This window comes from Nomascus leucogenys, chromosome 3, assembly GCF_006542625.1.
Source record: "Nomascus leucogenys isolate Asia chromosome 3, Asia_NLE_v1, whole genome shotgun sequence".
Lineage (NCBI taxonomy): Eukaryota > Metazoa > Chordata > Mammalia > Primates > Hylobatidae > Nomascus > Nomascus leucogenys.
In genome coordinates, this window is record NC_044383.1 from 13,650,789 (window position 1) to 13,664,914 (window position 14,126).

Consider the following 14,126-nt stretch of genomic DNA (forward strand, 5'->3'; position numbering starts at 1 on the left):
CAGATAATTTGGGAAGAATTGACATCTTTTATGATAGTGCCTACATGAACATAATGTTTAGCTCCATTTCTTTTTTTTTTTTTTCTGAGACAAGGTCTTGCTCTGTCGCCCAGGCTAAAGTGCTGTGGCACGATCACAGTTCACTGCAGCCTCAAGATCCCAGGCTCAAGCAATCCTACTGCCTCTGCCTCCTGAGTAGCTAAGACCACAGGCATGGGCCACCACACTCGGCTAATTTTTTTGTGTGTATTTTTTGTAGAGACGGGGTTTTGCCATGTTGTCCAGGCTGGTCTGGAACTCCTGAGCTGAAATAGCAACCCACCCACCTTGGCCTCCCGGAGTGCTGGGATTACAGGCAGGAGCCACCACGCCCAGCCCAGCTCCATTTCTTGAGGTCACCTTTTACATTCTTCAGTGTTCCATAAAGTTCACGGGTACTTTTCTTGGACTTTTTTCCTACATTGCCTGTAGCTTTATAAATATATAGTCTCTCTGTTATAAATACATAGTATCTTCTTTTTCTATTTTTAATTGGTTATTTCTACGGCACAGGAATATGACTAATTTACATATGCTAATTTTATATACACAGACTTGCAAAAAAACTCTTGTATTGGTGCTAATAATATTTCTAGAGGTTCTCCTGATTTTCCACATAGACAATAATCATGTCTTCATCAAATTAAAGGTGTTCTCTGTCTCCAACCCTTCCGTTGTTTTGTCTTAGTGCTCTGACAGGACAGGATCACCAACACGATGCTGAGCAATACGTATCATCTTGTTCCCTTTCTATTATCAGCTTTCTCACTTCCTAACCTCCTCTGCCTCTTCCTTGATCTGGTTTGAGTTTCCTGGAAGAAGCTGAACAAAAGCTAAGGTCTCCCTAGGTAGCCATGTGTTGCTGCAACGGTCGGTATGTGGGTATCTATCCCACCTCAAAGTCTATGTCACCCATAAGATAAAGTGTAGACTTTCAGACACTGCTTGGACTTGAAAATATATACTTCAGCTTCAAAACAGTAAAACTAAACATTTAATCTGGGGACATGATAGCTTCGTAGGGGCCTACCAAAAATTACAATATCTTTATTTGTTTATTTATATCTAAAATTAAGCTATAGATATCAGCATTCCTTTACACTTTTTTCTTTATATATATATACACGCATATATACACACACACACACACACACACATATATATATGCACATATATAAATATATACTTTTTTTTTTTCTGAGGGAGGGTCTCGTTCTCATTGCCCAGGCTAGAGTGCAGTGGCATGATCTCAGCTCCCTGCAGCCTCGACTTCCCTGGCTCAGGTGATCCTTCCTCTTCAGCCTCCCGAGTAGCTGGGACTACTAGTGTGTGCCACCACGCCTGGCTAGTTTTTGTATTTTTAGTAGAGACATGGTTTCACCATGTTGGTCAGGCTGGTCTCAAAACTCCTGGCCTCGAGTGATCTGCCCACCTTAGCCTCCCATAGTGCTGGGATTATAGGCACGAGCCACCACACCCAGCCAGAAGTTAACTAAAATGTTCTGTATCTCATTTCCCATCTATGCAACTGAATTCACTGAACGTATTTCAAATATCTAACATTCAACTCTTAAGTAGAATTAACACAAGCATTTAACACAATTATATAAAACAACATATAATTTCTTGAAGAAATTATAGATTTAAGATGGCTAATAAAACTCATGACACTTCTTCCAATTCTATTTATTTATTTTCACAAATCAGAGGTTAATTTCAAGCCTTTTACTGAATACTAATTTGAAAATGTCCATATGCTTGGCATCTTCTATCAACAACAAATCCCAGCAGCCTAGGTTCTATTGAAGGCTTGACACAAGCACCTTATTAGATCTGTGATGTATCTCTGTAAATCATATTCTATCTTTAGACACAGATGCCACGATTAGCACCTCATGAGTGATGACACCACTTAAAAAGTAATCTTCTCTGTGAACAGCATCAAAACAAGCTGTCTTGTAAATAAAGTCAGCTCCACTGTGAATGATGTTACTCACCAATGTATACAGGACCTACATTTTTTAAAGAAACTCATAAAGAAATAAAGCACCCGTACCTCTAGTTTTTCACTGAACTCCTCAGTATAGGGAATAAATCGACTATCTGTGTCCCCCTTGTAAAACCAAGTACAGCGTCTCACTTCAGCTGGCTCCTCTTCCCAGTAGGCAGCCTTCCTTATTCGGTCATAGAGGTAAACATCGTAGCGCCCTCCATCCGTGCCAAGAACCACGCTCTCTGGATCTGGCTGAACTAGAGAACAAAATTAACACTTTTCCTGACTGCTGCAAGGCATATTTTAAAATAATAAATAATCAGCTGGGCGCAGTGGCTCATGCCTGTAATCCCAGCACTCTGGGAGGCTGAGAGAGGTGGATCACTTGCGGTCAGGAGTTTGAGACCAGCCTGGCCAATGGTGAAACCTCCCTGTCTACTGAAAATACAAAAATTAGCCAGGCGTGGTGGCACACGCCTATAATCCCAGCTACTTGGGAGGCTGAGGCAGAATAGTATGAACCCAAGAAGCAGAGGTTGCAGTGAGTCCAGATTGTGCCACTGCTCTCCAGCCTGGGCAGCAGAGTGAGACTCTGTCTCAAGAAAATAAAAATAAAATAATAAATAATGAATACGGTGACTACTCAATCTTTAAAGACAAAAAACTAGGCTCATTTTTATTTCAAAATAGAAGTTTAAGATTAATCTGTGCTGCTCAAAATTATGACTCTTAAGTAGAAAAGAAATAGCCAGGGCAAACTTTAAAAACATAATTCAAAGAACTGATGGATTTTTTTTAAAATCAGAACAATAATATCTACATACAATAATACAGTGATAAAATATATCAGGATAAACAAAGAAACACATTTCTACACTGCAGGACTTCTCAAAGCATTAATGCACTCCCGCACACCATCTCTCTCAAGACCTAGATACAGTGAGCAGCATTTCCAAAACTCATCTGACCAGGGAACCCTTTTATCACAGAGCATCTCCAGAATGGGGAGTTCCACAGAATGCCCTTTATAAATGCCCCCATAACTACAAATGAATAAGGGAAACAGAAAAATTGAAACCTGGATTATATGAACTGCTCAACTTCTCTGATTCAAAATACCTTTAAACTACGAAGTAAATTACTACAACATTTCTTCAAATATCTTACCCAGGTAACTCAGGACTTATATTAATATCGTCATCTTAAGGTACAGAGTCTGGAGTCTATAAAGATTAAGGAATTTGACAGTCACAGAAAATAGATCATGGATAAATACTCATTCCTTCTCTTCCTAAAATCAGATATGAATGATGTATGACCAATGTTTACCTGAATTATAGATTTCTTCAAGATTCAAAGAGTCAAACACACTAAAAGGCATCCACAGTTGTTTGTATTCTACCTCCTTGCAGTAAAACCAGTGGGGCTGAACAGGCTCATATTGGTTTTGAAGTAGAAAAGGAGGTGGCACTTGAACAGAGGGAGCCCCAGGTCTGGCAGGTACCTGCTGCTGTGCTGGTGACTGCACTGAAGGAGGAACCTGGAGGGGATGGCAAAGTTAAGACTGTCATGCTTGTCCAAAAGAATTCTGAATATGCTTCACACCCAAACTGATGTTAGTAGTAATTATCCTACATGTATATATGGACAATTATTTAGTGTAATAACTAGACCCCAAAGCAATTTTAAGAAGAATTTTTAAACCCAACAACACCCCAAATCAAGGATAAATGCTTGAGGTGAGGGATACCTATACCCCATTTACCCTGATGTGATCATTACACATTGCATGCCTGTATCAAAATATCTCATGTAACCCATAAACATATATACCTACTATGCACCCACAAAAATTAAAAATTTAAAAATTTAGAAAAAAATCAATTACAAGGTGAACCAGACCTTCTCACAGAACACAAAGTAAACACCTTTATAGAAATCAATCTAGCAATAAATCTCCCATGATTTATTTAACCTTTTTGTGTGTGTGTGAGGCGGAGTTTCACTCTTGTTGCCCAGGCTGGAGTGCAATGGCGCAATGCACAACCTCCGTCTCCCGAGTTCAAGCGATTCTCCTGCCTCAGCCTCCCAAGTAGCTGGGATTACTGGCATGCACCACCACACCCAGCTAATTTTGTATTTTTAGTAGAGACAGGGTTTCTCCACGTTGGTCAGGCTGGTTGCGAACTCCCAACCTCAGGTGACCAGCCCGCCTTGACCTTTCAAAGTGTTGGCATTACAGGCGTGAGCCACCACACCCGGCCTATTTAACCTTTAAAATGTGCCTACTCCTTGACCTACTCATTCCATTTCTAAAAATTTATCCTAAAGATAGAATTATAAAAACAAATAGCCCGGGCGCAGTGGCTCATGCCTGTAATCCTGCCACTTTGGGAGGCTTGAGGTGGGTGGATCACCTGAGGTCAGGAGTTTGAGACAAGCCAGGCCAACATGGTGAAACACTGTCTCCACTAAAAATAAAAAAATTAGCTGGGCGTGGTGGCACAGGCCTGCAATCCCAGCTATTTGGGAGGCTGAGGCAGGAGAATCGCTTGAACCCGGGAGGTGGAGGTTGCAGTGAGCTGAGACTGTGCCACTGCACTCCAGCCTGAGTGCCTGAGTGAGACTCTGTCTCAAACAATAAATAAAAAATAAAAATAAAAATTTACCCACAAGGATATACATCAAAAGGTTATTTAAAATAGGAAATTGGTGTGTACAACTGTCAAAACTCAGCTAATTGTACACTTTAAATAAATCGAATTGTATGCTGTAAATGGATGCCTTTTACTGTATGTAAATTATACCTCGATAATGTTGATTATAAAATCATAGCTAATAAATTTGGAATGTTTGCAAAAAAATAAAATAAAATAGGAAATCACTGGAAATAATCAAAATGTCTAACAGAAACCTGATTAAGTAATATTTCACTCAAATGCTAGATCCTCCAGCACCACTAAAAATGTCTTATATCCTTTCTGCAGAAGATAGCTAAAAAAAAATAAGTAAATAAACAAAAATAAAAGTTTTAGAGGACAGACACAACGGTTCACACCTATAATCCCAGAACTTTGGGAGGCCAAGGAAGGAGGATCATTTGAGGCCAGGAGTCCGAGCCCAACATGAGCAACACAGCAATACCGTTTCTACAAAAAAATGTAAAAATCACACGGACATGGTGGGGCACACTTGTAGTCCCAGCTACTCCTGAGGCTGAAGTGTAGTTCAAGGTTGCAGTGAGCTGTAATCACACCACTGCACTCCACCCTGGATGGATGACAGAGCAAGACCCCCCCCCACCCCACCAAAATCTCTTAAAAAAAAAAAAAGAAGAAAAAGAAAAAAAATTTTAATGTTTTAGAAAAAATCTTAGTAACATTTAAAGTATGTTCACACACAAAAAAATAGATTACAGAAACCATAGGTACTATATGTTTGCCAAAAAAAGACATATAACAAAATGAAAACAGTGGTTATCTATGGACATTTTTTATTAAATTGAGTATTCTGCATTTTTCAAATTTTCTACAAAAACGATTTTAAAATCAGACTATACTTATTTTTAAATTTTTTAATTAGACACCATTTTGGGACAGGTGTGGTGGCTCACACCTGTAATCCCAGCACTTTGGTAGGCTGAGGCAGGAAGATCACTTGAGGCCCAGGAGTTTGAGACTGCAGGTGAGCTGTGATTGCGCCACTGTATTCCAGCCTGGACAACAGAGTGAGACCCAGTCTCAAAAAAATATATAATTTAGCCCATAATCCCAGAACTTTGGGAGATCAAGGCAGGAGGACTGCTTGAGCCCAGGAGTTTGTGACCAGCCTGGGCAACATAGTGAGACCTCATTTCCACAAAACATAAAAAAATAAATTAGCCAGGTATGGCAGCATGTGCCTGTGGTCCCAGCTACTGGTGAGGCTGAGGTAGGGGGATCATCCGAACCTGAGAACTCAAGGCTACAGTGAGCCGTTACCATGCGACTGCACTCTAGCCTGAGTGACAGAGCGAGACCTGGCCTCAAAAAAAAAAAAATTTTATATATACACACACACACACACACACACACATACATACACACACACGTACATATACATACATATATAATTTCTAAAAAATCATTTTGAAGTATTATGTCAACACTCAACTTCCTGAGATCCATAGCTGCACTGTGCACATAAGAATGTCCTTATGCTTACCAAATGTACACAAGGAATTTGGGAGTAAAGAATCATAATGTATTTTATTGACCTTCAAATATTCCCCCCAAAACTGCATATATATAGAAAGAGAAAAAAACGATGGGGGGAAGGGAGGGAAGAGGGAGGGGCAGGAGGAGAAGCAGGAAGAAGGGGCAGGAGAAAGGGATGGGGAAAAGGGGGAGGGCTCATATATACCAGGGTGTGCACATGTACAAATTAAAAAACAAATGGGATGAAATGTTAATGATAAGTAAACCTGAGTAAAGGATATTAGAGTGCTCTTCGTACTCTTTTTATTTTTGCAACTTTTCTTCAAGTTTGAAATTATCAATTTTTAAACTTTTATCTAAAAACCTCTTTAAAATTTTAAGCAACAAACTACAATTAGTTTGTTATAGTTAGCAAAAATACTAACTATATACCACATGCTATGAATTTGGTTACTTTTCAGAATGCCGAAATCCAACATTGTCAAAAATTTGTGTATCGGTATGATTTAAATGAAATGATAAAACAGAGTCCATTTTCTATCTCTAACAGAGAAGTTAGTTACATTCTGATCACAATACTGCTATCTCCACCACACTGAAATGGGTTCTTAATTCTTTTTAATCATTTCTCTTTTTGTTTAATTCTGTTGATTTTTCTTTGGAAATCAAATGAACAATTAGTTGGGGAAAATGCGTAACGGAATTTCATAAAATTTACCCAATGCATACGTTATTCCACCAACTCTCCCTAGATAGAGTTTGACCTAACTAGATCCAAATTCCATAAATATAAAGAAATTACTGAAGTAATCAATTTTAGTCCCTGTAATTGAGTGTTTTGGTTGACCAGTGTAATTGAAAGATGAGAAACTAGTGGTCTGTTAAGACAATAATGGCTTCAATTCTCCTATGTCTCTAGACAACACTTATTTTTACCTTACTCTAAAATCTGGAAATACTGACATGTAGCTAACTCATTAAAATCAGTTACTACTTCAATAAACAGGTAATTTACGCTAAAATATGAGCCATCCAATAAGCTACCTTTAAGACAATGTTTACTTCAGGTAGCTTACAAAGAATACCCTCTGAAACTAATTTGTCATCACATTGATTATAAGATGTGAAATGTTTTTTAAAACATAGGTTCAGGTGAGAAAGAAGAAACAGAATGAATAAGTAGGACACAAAATCATGTCTCCATACCGGTGGCAAAGATCCTGGAGGCATCTGGTACATCTGAACAGGGGGTCCAGACGGTGGAGGATGAGCAGGAGGGCCTGGTGTTTGGCACTGCTGCAGCTGGGGTGGTGCAATGTAAGGATTAGCCCTGCTGCTGCCAGGGGTATGGCGATATGGATTGTATCCTGGTTGGGGAATTCCTTGGGGTGGGTTCCCAAAATGTGAAGGAGGGAGACTACTTGGCTGAGAAGGCAGATAAGAATTTATTCCCATCAGTGAGGAAGGTGGAGCACCAGGTTGAGCCTTTGAAATGGATGGTGAAAATGCATTCGAGACATCTTGGGATCCAGTTGTAAAAGGGAGAGCAGTCAGGGGCTTGGGGAATCCTGATTGTCCAACTGAGGTTGCTGCAGTTGTTAATGGTGACTGTCCAATATTCCCAAAAGGATCACTGCTGCTTGATACCTGAGAGAAGTAACTAAATGTCTGTGGGGCAGACGTGTGAATAGAAGTCTGACCAAGGAAGCTGTCCTCCTCACCAACATCTGTGGAATCCTCTGAAACGGAACAGGAGAGCATGTGGTTTAAAGGGTACTCTATCATTCCGCAGATACGATTCTATAAGGAAGGGCTAGCAATTATACTTCCTTATTTGTTCTTCAAACTTGCTATTTCTGCATTACAGAAAAAAAAAAGTTTTTTCTTTTTTTCTTTGAAAACTTGCTTCTTAGAAATGAAAAACTAGAAAACACGAATAAGAAAACATAAGAGGAAACAATTATAATTCATTCATAAGCCCACCTCCCACAGACAGTCAAACTGTTAACACTGTTAACATTTTGCTACACACCGTTCCATGCTTTCAAAATAAATACAAATAGTTATTTGTTATTTATTTTGTAAATATATATTTGTATATACGTTTTTAAAAATAGAAACAAAGTCTATACTATTTTTACTTTTTTTTTTTTTTTTTGAGACAGGGTCTCACTCTGTTGCCCAGGCTGGAGTGCAGTGGCGTGATCTCAGCTCACTGCAACCTCTGCCTCCCAGGTTCAAGCAATTCTCGTGCCTCAGCCTCCCAAGTAGCTGGGATTACAGGCGCCCACCACCACGCCCAGCTAATTTTTGTATTTTTTTTTTCAGTAGAGATGAAGAAGTTTCACCATGTTGACCAGGCTGGTCTCGAACTCCTGACCTCAAGTGATGTGCCTGCCTCGGCCTCCCAAAGTGCTGGGATTACAGGCATGAGCCCCCATGCCCGGCCTTACATATTATTGTTTATCTTTTTTTCTTGGTAAGAAATAATTCAATTGTTACTCTACTACCCAAATACGTATAATTTTATTTCTATAGTGATAATGAGAGACTAAAGATAACTCTGTTGACAAGAAGGGATGTGTCAGGAATCTTACCTACAAAGCACTTATTGTACAAATGAACACGTGGTATTTGTATTCCCAAGGCAAAGCAGCTCAACCATTAATTGCCATTCCCTAAAATCATGCACTATCACAGACTTACCATTACAGAATACCAAATTGCTGAAAAGGTCACTTTCTAACCAAGGGACGATCTCTCATCCCTTTGCCCAACTTGATGTTCACTGTGGGTATTAACAACTCCAAACAATTTAGCTTCTGTTCTACTACCAAGTTGTAAAGTAAAAGCATTTTCCCTGTATATCACCTCAAAAGTCCACCTTACTATTATTCCTTACTAAACTTTTATGTTCCCTAGCTTGTAGCTTTCATATTCCTCCTCCTAATCTTCCCTGCTCCGGCCTCATTCCCTCTTACCTCCTTGCTGGAGGCATGGAAGCCATCAGAGGGCTTGACTCACTCACAGCACACAGGCACACTTTGGTCCCTGCCCTTGCAGACCTGCCAAAAGGCAGCTTTCTTCCAAGCTCTGGGCTCCAAGCTTCTTGACCTCTGCTGAGGCTAGGGCTTGAGCTTCTTGAGCTCTCACAATTCACACACATCAGTTTAACTAAAATACTCCACCATTCAAAATACTCCTCTTGATAGTTTCTTTGTAACTAAAAATAAAATACCCCTTGCTACACAAGGCCTTGTGTCTGCTTGTATCATTCCACTTCTCTGATATATTTCCAGCTCCCACCCCTCTTTTCAGGTCAGTGACCCTCAATTGGACTTCTCTGTATTTCTTAGTTCATTCCCAACAATTAAAAGCATTAAAAAAAAAAAAAAAAAAAAAACTCAGTGGTATCTTTCATCCTTTAGAAAAACTTCTTTTTTCTTTAGTTTAGTCCGAGAAATTTTTTTTCTGATTAGCATCAACTACAAATGAAATGCTCTCCACATACTGCAACCCTCACCTCAGGGGCACTTTCTCATTTCATTTGGACACATGTCATCTAAAGCCACAACTTTAATAGGCACTTGTATATTTGTGACACTCCCAACTCTATCATAAACCCAGACAATTCTCAAGTGTTCTAGAACTTGTTTTCCAACTACTTCCTCAATGTTTTTGGCAGATTCAGCCACATATACCTCACGCTTAGTAAGCCTAAAACGGAGTTTATCTTAACTACCCACCTCCGTGCTCCCTTTTCCGTATTTCACTATCTCCACAGATGTTTGCCAACATCCATTCAGACATTCAAACCAGAAACCTCAAGTCTGAGACTCCTCCCTCTCTCTCAAACCCTTCATTTAATCATTCAAATATTTATTCAAGAAATATTTACTCAGGATGCATTCTGTGCCAGGTACAGAGCTCAGTCTTCGGTCTAAAACTAAACAAAAATGGGCCTCTGTGCTGACAGACAAAGCTGACACTCTGGTCTTCTGTGAGTCTCTACAACTGTGTATAGTCTACACATCTCGCACATCTGCTCCCTGCTCCTCACACCCAACGTGGCTGACTCGGGCTAGACTGCCATAGCCACTGCCAGCCTCTCACTATGCCTCCCAACTGAATCCTCTTGCTACAGTCAACCTTACTCCAGTGTAACTAGAGAAAACTCCAGTCTTTCTCAAACACACGTCTAATTTCACTGCCTTGTTGAAAATCCTTCAAAGGCTCCCCAACACCCCACAAGATGAACTACAAACTCCTCCTGAGTATGGCATATGTGGCCCATAGATCACTGAGGCCACTCCACTGCAAACACTCTGGTCAAAGTGATCTACTGGGGGCAGAGGACACAGGGGAGAGGAGACAAAGGTGAAGGGACAGGAGAAAGGGATGAGATCCATCCCTGTCCCATTCCACCAACCACTAACTCCTCCCAAATCTGCAGATTTTCTCACACCTTCAGACTTCACATATGCCTGTCTCTCCAGATTCCTTCACTTCTATGTATCCTTCAACACTCAGCTCAAGAATCACCTCCCCTAAGAGGCCCTGAAGGCCTAAGGGACATCCATTCCCCCGCTCAGCCAGCCTGGGACCCATAGCATTCATAGCCATCTATCAATCCCTCTTTCTAACTGTTCTAAACCTGTATCACAATTGCTTACATAGGTGGGTGTGTGTGTATACACACATACTGTGCAGTCACTGAGGGCAGGGCTGTCTGCTCTTCTGTGTCTCCCAGGTTCTGGAACAGTGCCTGGCAAATAGAAACTGCTCAATCCATGTCTGGTTTTTGTTTTCGAGACGGAGTCTCACTCTGTCGCCCAGGGTGGAGTGTGCAGTGACATGACCTCAGCTCACTGCAACCTCCTCCTCAAACGATTCTCGTGCCTCAGCCTCCCAAGTAGCTGGCATTACAGGCGCCCACCACCACATCCAACTAACTTTTGTATTTTTAGTTGAGATGGGGTTTCGCCATGTTGGCCAGGCTGGTCTTGAACTCCTGACCTCAGGTGATCCACCCACCTCAGCCTCCCAATGTGCTGGGATTACAGGCGTGAGCCACTGTGCCAGGCCTTCCATGTCTGCTGAATGTATGAAATTGCTTCCTGTGTCTCTCTTTCACTTATATGATTAACTGTTGCTTCCAAGGAGACGGGTTCTTCTTTTGTCTCTGGAAATTCTCTGAATGGGTTTCTGAGATTTTTAGAGATGAATTTTAGTTCTAAAAACTATTAATATTCACACACATACACACACACACACACACACAGAGACTGTCTCCAAGAAACAAAAGCATTAAAGACAGGTGTAGCTATACTAGACTTAACAATGAAAATGTTTGGCATGAATTCACAGTGACACACACAAACCAAATACTACATAGTAAGGAAGACGGATATAACCAAACAACTTTAATGGTGCAGAGGATAATTAGAAAACCCCAAGTACAGCCTTATTTATTCCTGCATCCTCCCACAGCATTCTGCTCCAACCATGCTGGTTCTTCACCAAAGACAGCAACACCTAACCTTTCAACCATAGGTCAAAATGAGACATCATTTTGACTCCCATCCTTTCACTCATTCAAAACACATCTACTGAATAATCGGTCTACTAAATACCACACACCATTCTAGGCAGTGGGAATATAATCGTGAATAAAACTAAGTTTTTGCTTTCATGGTCTTACATCCTAGTGCAGTGGAATAAACAAATGTGTATATGTCAGGTAGTGACAAGCATCAAGAAGAAACATGACACACGGGCAGGGGAACCTTCATGTACAGCTCTTCCCAGTGTGCCTGTCTTTGCTTCTCCATGAAACTGTCTTTAGTCCTTCAAACAATAATAAATTATTCACTGGAAACTCAGCATCCAAAGAGGATCTATGTACTAGGCCCTAAACAAGATCCTGGAAATAAAAAGGCAATTAGGTCACAGCTGCTGAAGAAGACTGCAGTCCAAATGGAGAGGCAGGTGTGTTTATTTCACAAACATTAAATCACACTGTCTGGCAGGCAGTATACTTAGCGCTTTGCAAAAATTAAAGCATTTCTAATTACAATTCTGTGAGGCTACACGTATATAGAAACTTAAGCACAGAGAGGTAAAGTAAAATGCCTACAGTCACACAGCAAGTTACTGGCAGGCAAGGACTGGAATACAGACAGTCTGTGCTCTTAAACACCATGCTCTGGGCGATGCTACATAATCATCAAAAACCAATCTCCCTGGACAATAACACAAATATGAAAAAACAGCTAGGAGTGCACATAGGAGTGGGGGCCTAAGAGAACAAGAAAAAGCTTCTTGGAAGAAGTGTATTGTCTTGAAAGATGAAGAATGGGTCGAGCGCTCACACCTGTAATCCCAGCAGTTTGGGAGGCCAAGGCAGGCGGATCACTTGAGGTCAGGAGATTGAGACCATCCTGGCCAACATGATGGAACCCCGTCTCTATTATAAATACAAAACTTAGCCAGGCATGGTGGCACACGCCTGTAGTCCCAGCTACTCGGGAGGCTGAGGCAGGAGAATCACTTGAACCCGGAAGGTGGAGGCTGCAGTGAGCCGAGATCGCGCCACTGCATTCCAGCCTAGGCGACAGAAGAAGACGCCGTCTCAAAAAAAAAAAAAAAAAAAAAAAAAAAAAGAGATGCATTTTATATGTCTACTTCACAAATATTTACAGGCTTTTATATGTCTACTTCACAAATATTACAGGTTCTCCTAGAAGAGGGGGCACAGTCCATTTTACAAGATATCTTACTGTAACCTAGAAGATATCCTACTGTATCACAACAACCTCCTAGTAGGAGACAGTGTACCGTATCCTAGGAGAGAGGCACAGTCCATCCTAGGAGGTATCTTACCGTATCCTAGGAGTCTCCTAGTGGGAGATAGACTACTGTACCCTAGGAGAGGGCCATTGTTTAATTTATTTGAATTCCCTGCCAGCACCTGGCATACCAACAACGGGTATTCAGCAAAGATTTGAGGAATGCCAGGGTACGAATTAATGTCCAGCACTCTGGACAACTCGGAACAAGTGGGTTTCTGCAATGAAGAGCAAGTCTCATCACCTGCCACCTCCAAGATACCAAAGCCCCCAACCCACTCAAACCTGGCCACTAATGATCCTGGCAAGCTATCCAGAGGGTAGCTCAAGGCAGAAGGAAACCTCCCGTCTGACCCTTGCGGTTGCACGTCCTCCGCCCGCGTCCCACCACACACGGGGCCGCCCTCCCCTTATTACCTCCGGGCAAGAGCAGGGAGGCCGGAGAAGCGGAGGCCTGGGTGACTGGGATGAAGGGGACATTGAAGCTGAACTCCGTGGCCGAGGAGGAGAAAAGTAAGTTAGTGCCCGACGAGGAAGTGGAGGCGCCGCCGCTGCCGCCACCGTTAGGTTTTCTCTCGGCCATGGCTGCTGCCCACCGTCCGATACACGTCTCCGGGTACCCAGTACCGCACCACTGACCGGAAACCGATCACTCTCCCGGCCAGCGCACTTCCGCACTTGCGCACAGGAGCCGAAACTACGGGTAGCTAGTCAGCCGCCCTCTCCCTTCCCCAGCCGGCGCCGCCAGAAATCAACATGGCGACACTGTCTTCACGCCCATGTCTAGCACGTGACACCCTCGGAGGCTGAGGAGGGCTGGGGCGGAGGCCGGGAGAGAGGATGGGGGCGTGGTCCCCGCAGGCTCTGGATGGACGTGCGAATTGACACGCAATTGACCCTGAAAGTCACAGATTGTGGCGGATATCTATGGGCTTCCTAAAAGTACCGTCAGGATGACTCTCCTGACAAAGATTTTGGAAGAACAGCGGAATCCTGCTGGACGCTATCCGAAGGAGGAAGGGAGGAAGAGGATTGTGCGGGAATGGGAAT

At 41.9% G+C, this 14,126-nt stretch overlaps 1 protein-coding gene across 3 annotated transcripts in view; it reads right to left on the reverse strand.

Moving 5' to 3' along the window:
- SEC23IP (SEC23 interacting protein) overlaps window positions 1-13,829 on the reverse strand; it is a 49,163-nt gene extending 35,334 nt beyond the window's left edge. For all 3 annotated transcript variants that reach the window (XM_030806273.1, XM_003255034.4, XM_030806279.1), the window contains exons 1-4: window positions 13,494-13,829; window positions 7,435-7,967; window positions 3,362-3,572; window positions 2,096-2,289 (exon numbers count right to left, since the gene is read on the reverse strand). In XM_030806273.1, coding sequence (XP_030662133.1) covers window positions 2,096-2,289; window positions 3,362-3,572; window positions 7,435-7,967; window positions 13,494-13,659 — 1,104 coding nt within the window. In that variant the 5' untranslated portion in view covers window positions 13,660-13,829. The remainder of the gene's footprint in view (window positions 1-2,095; window positions 2,290-3,361; window positions 3,573-7,434; window positions 7,968-13,493) is intronic.
- Between the last annotated feature and the right edge of the window lie 297 nt (window positions 13,830-14,126).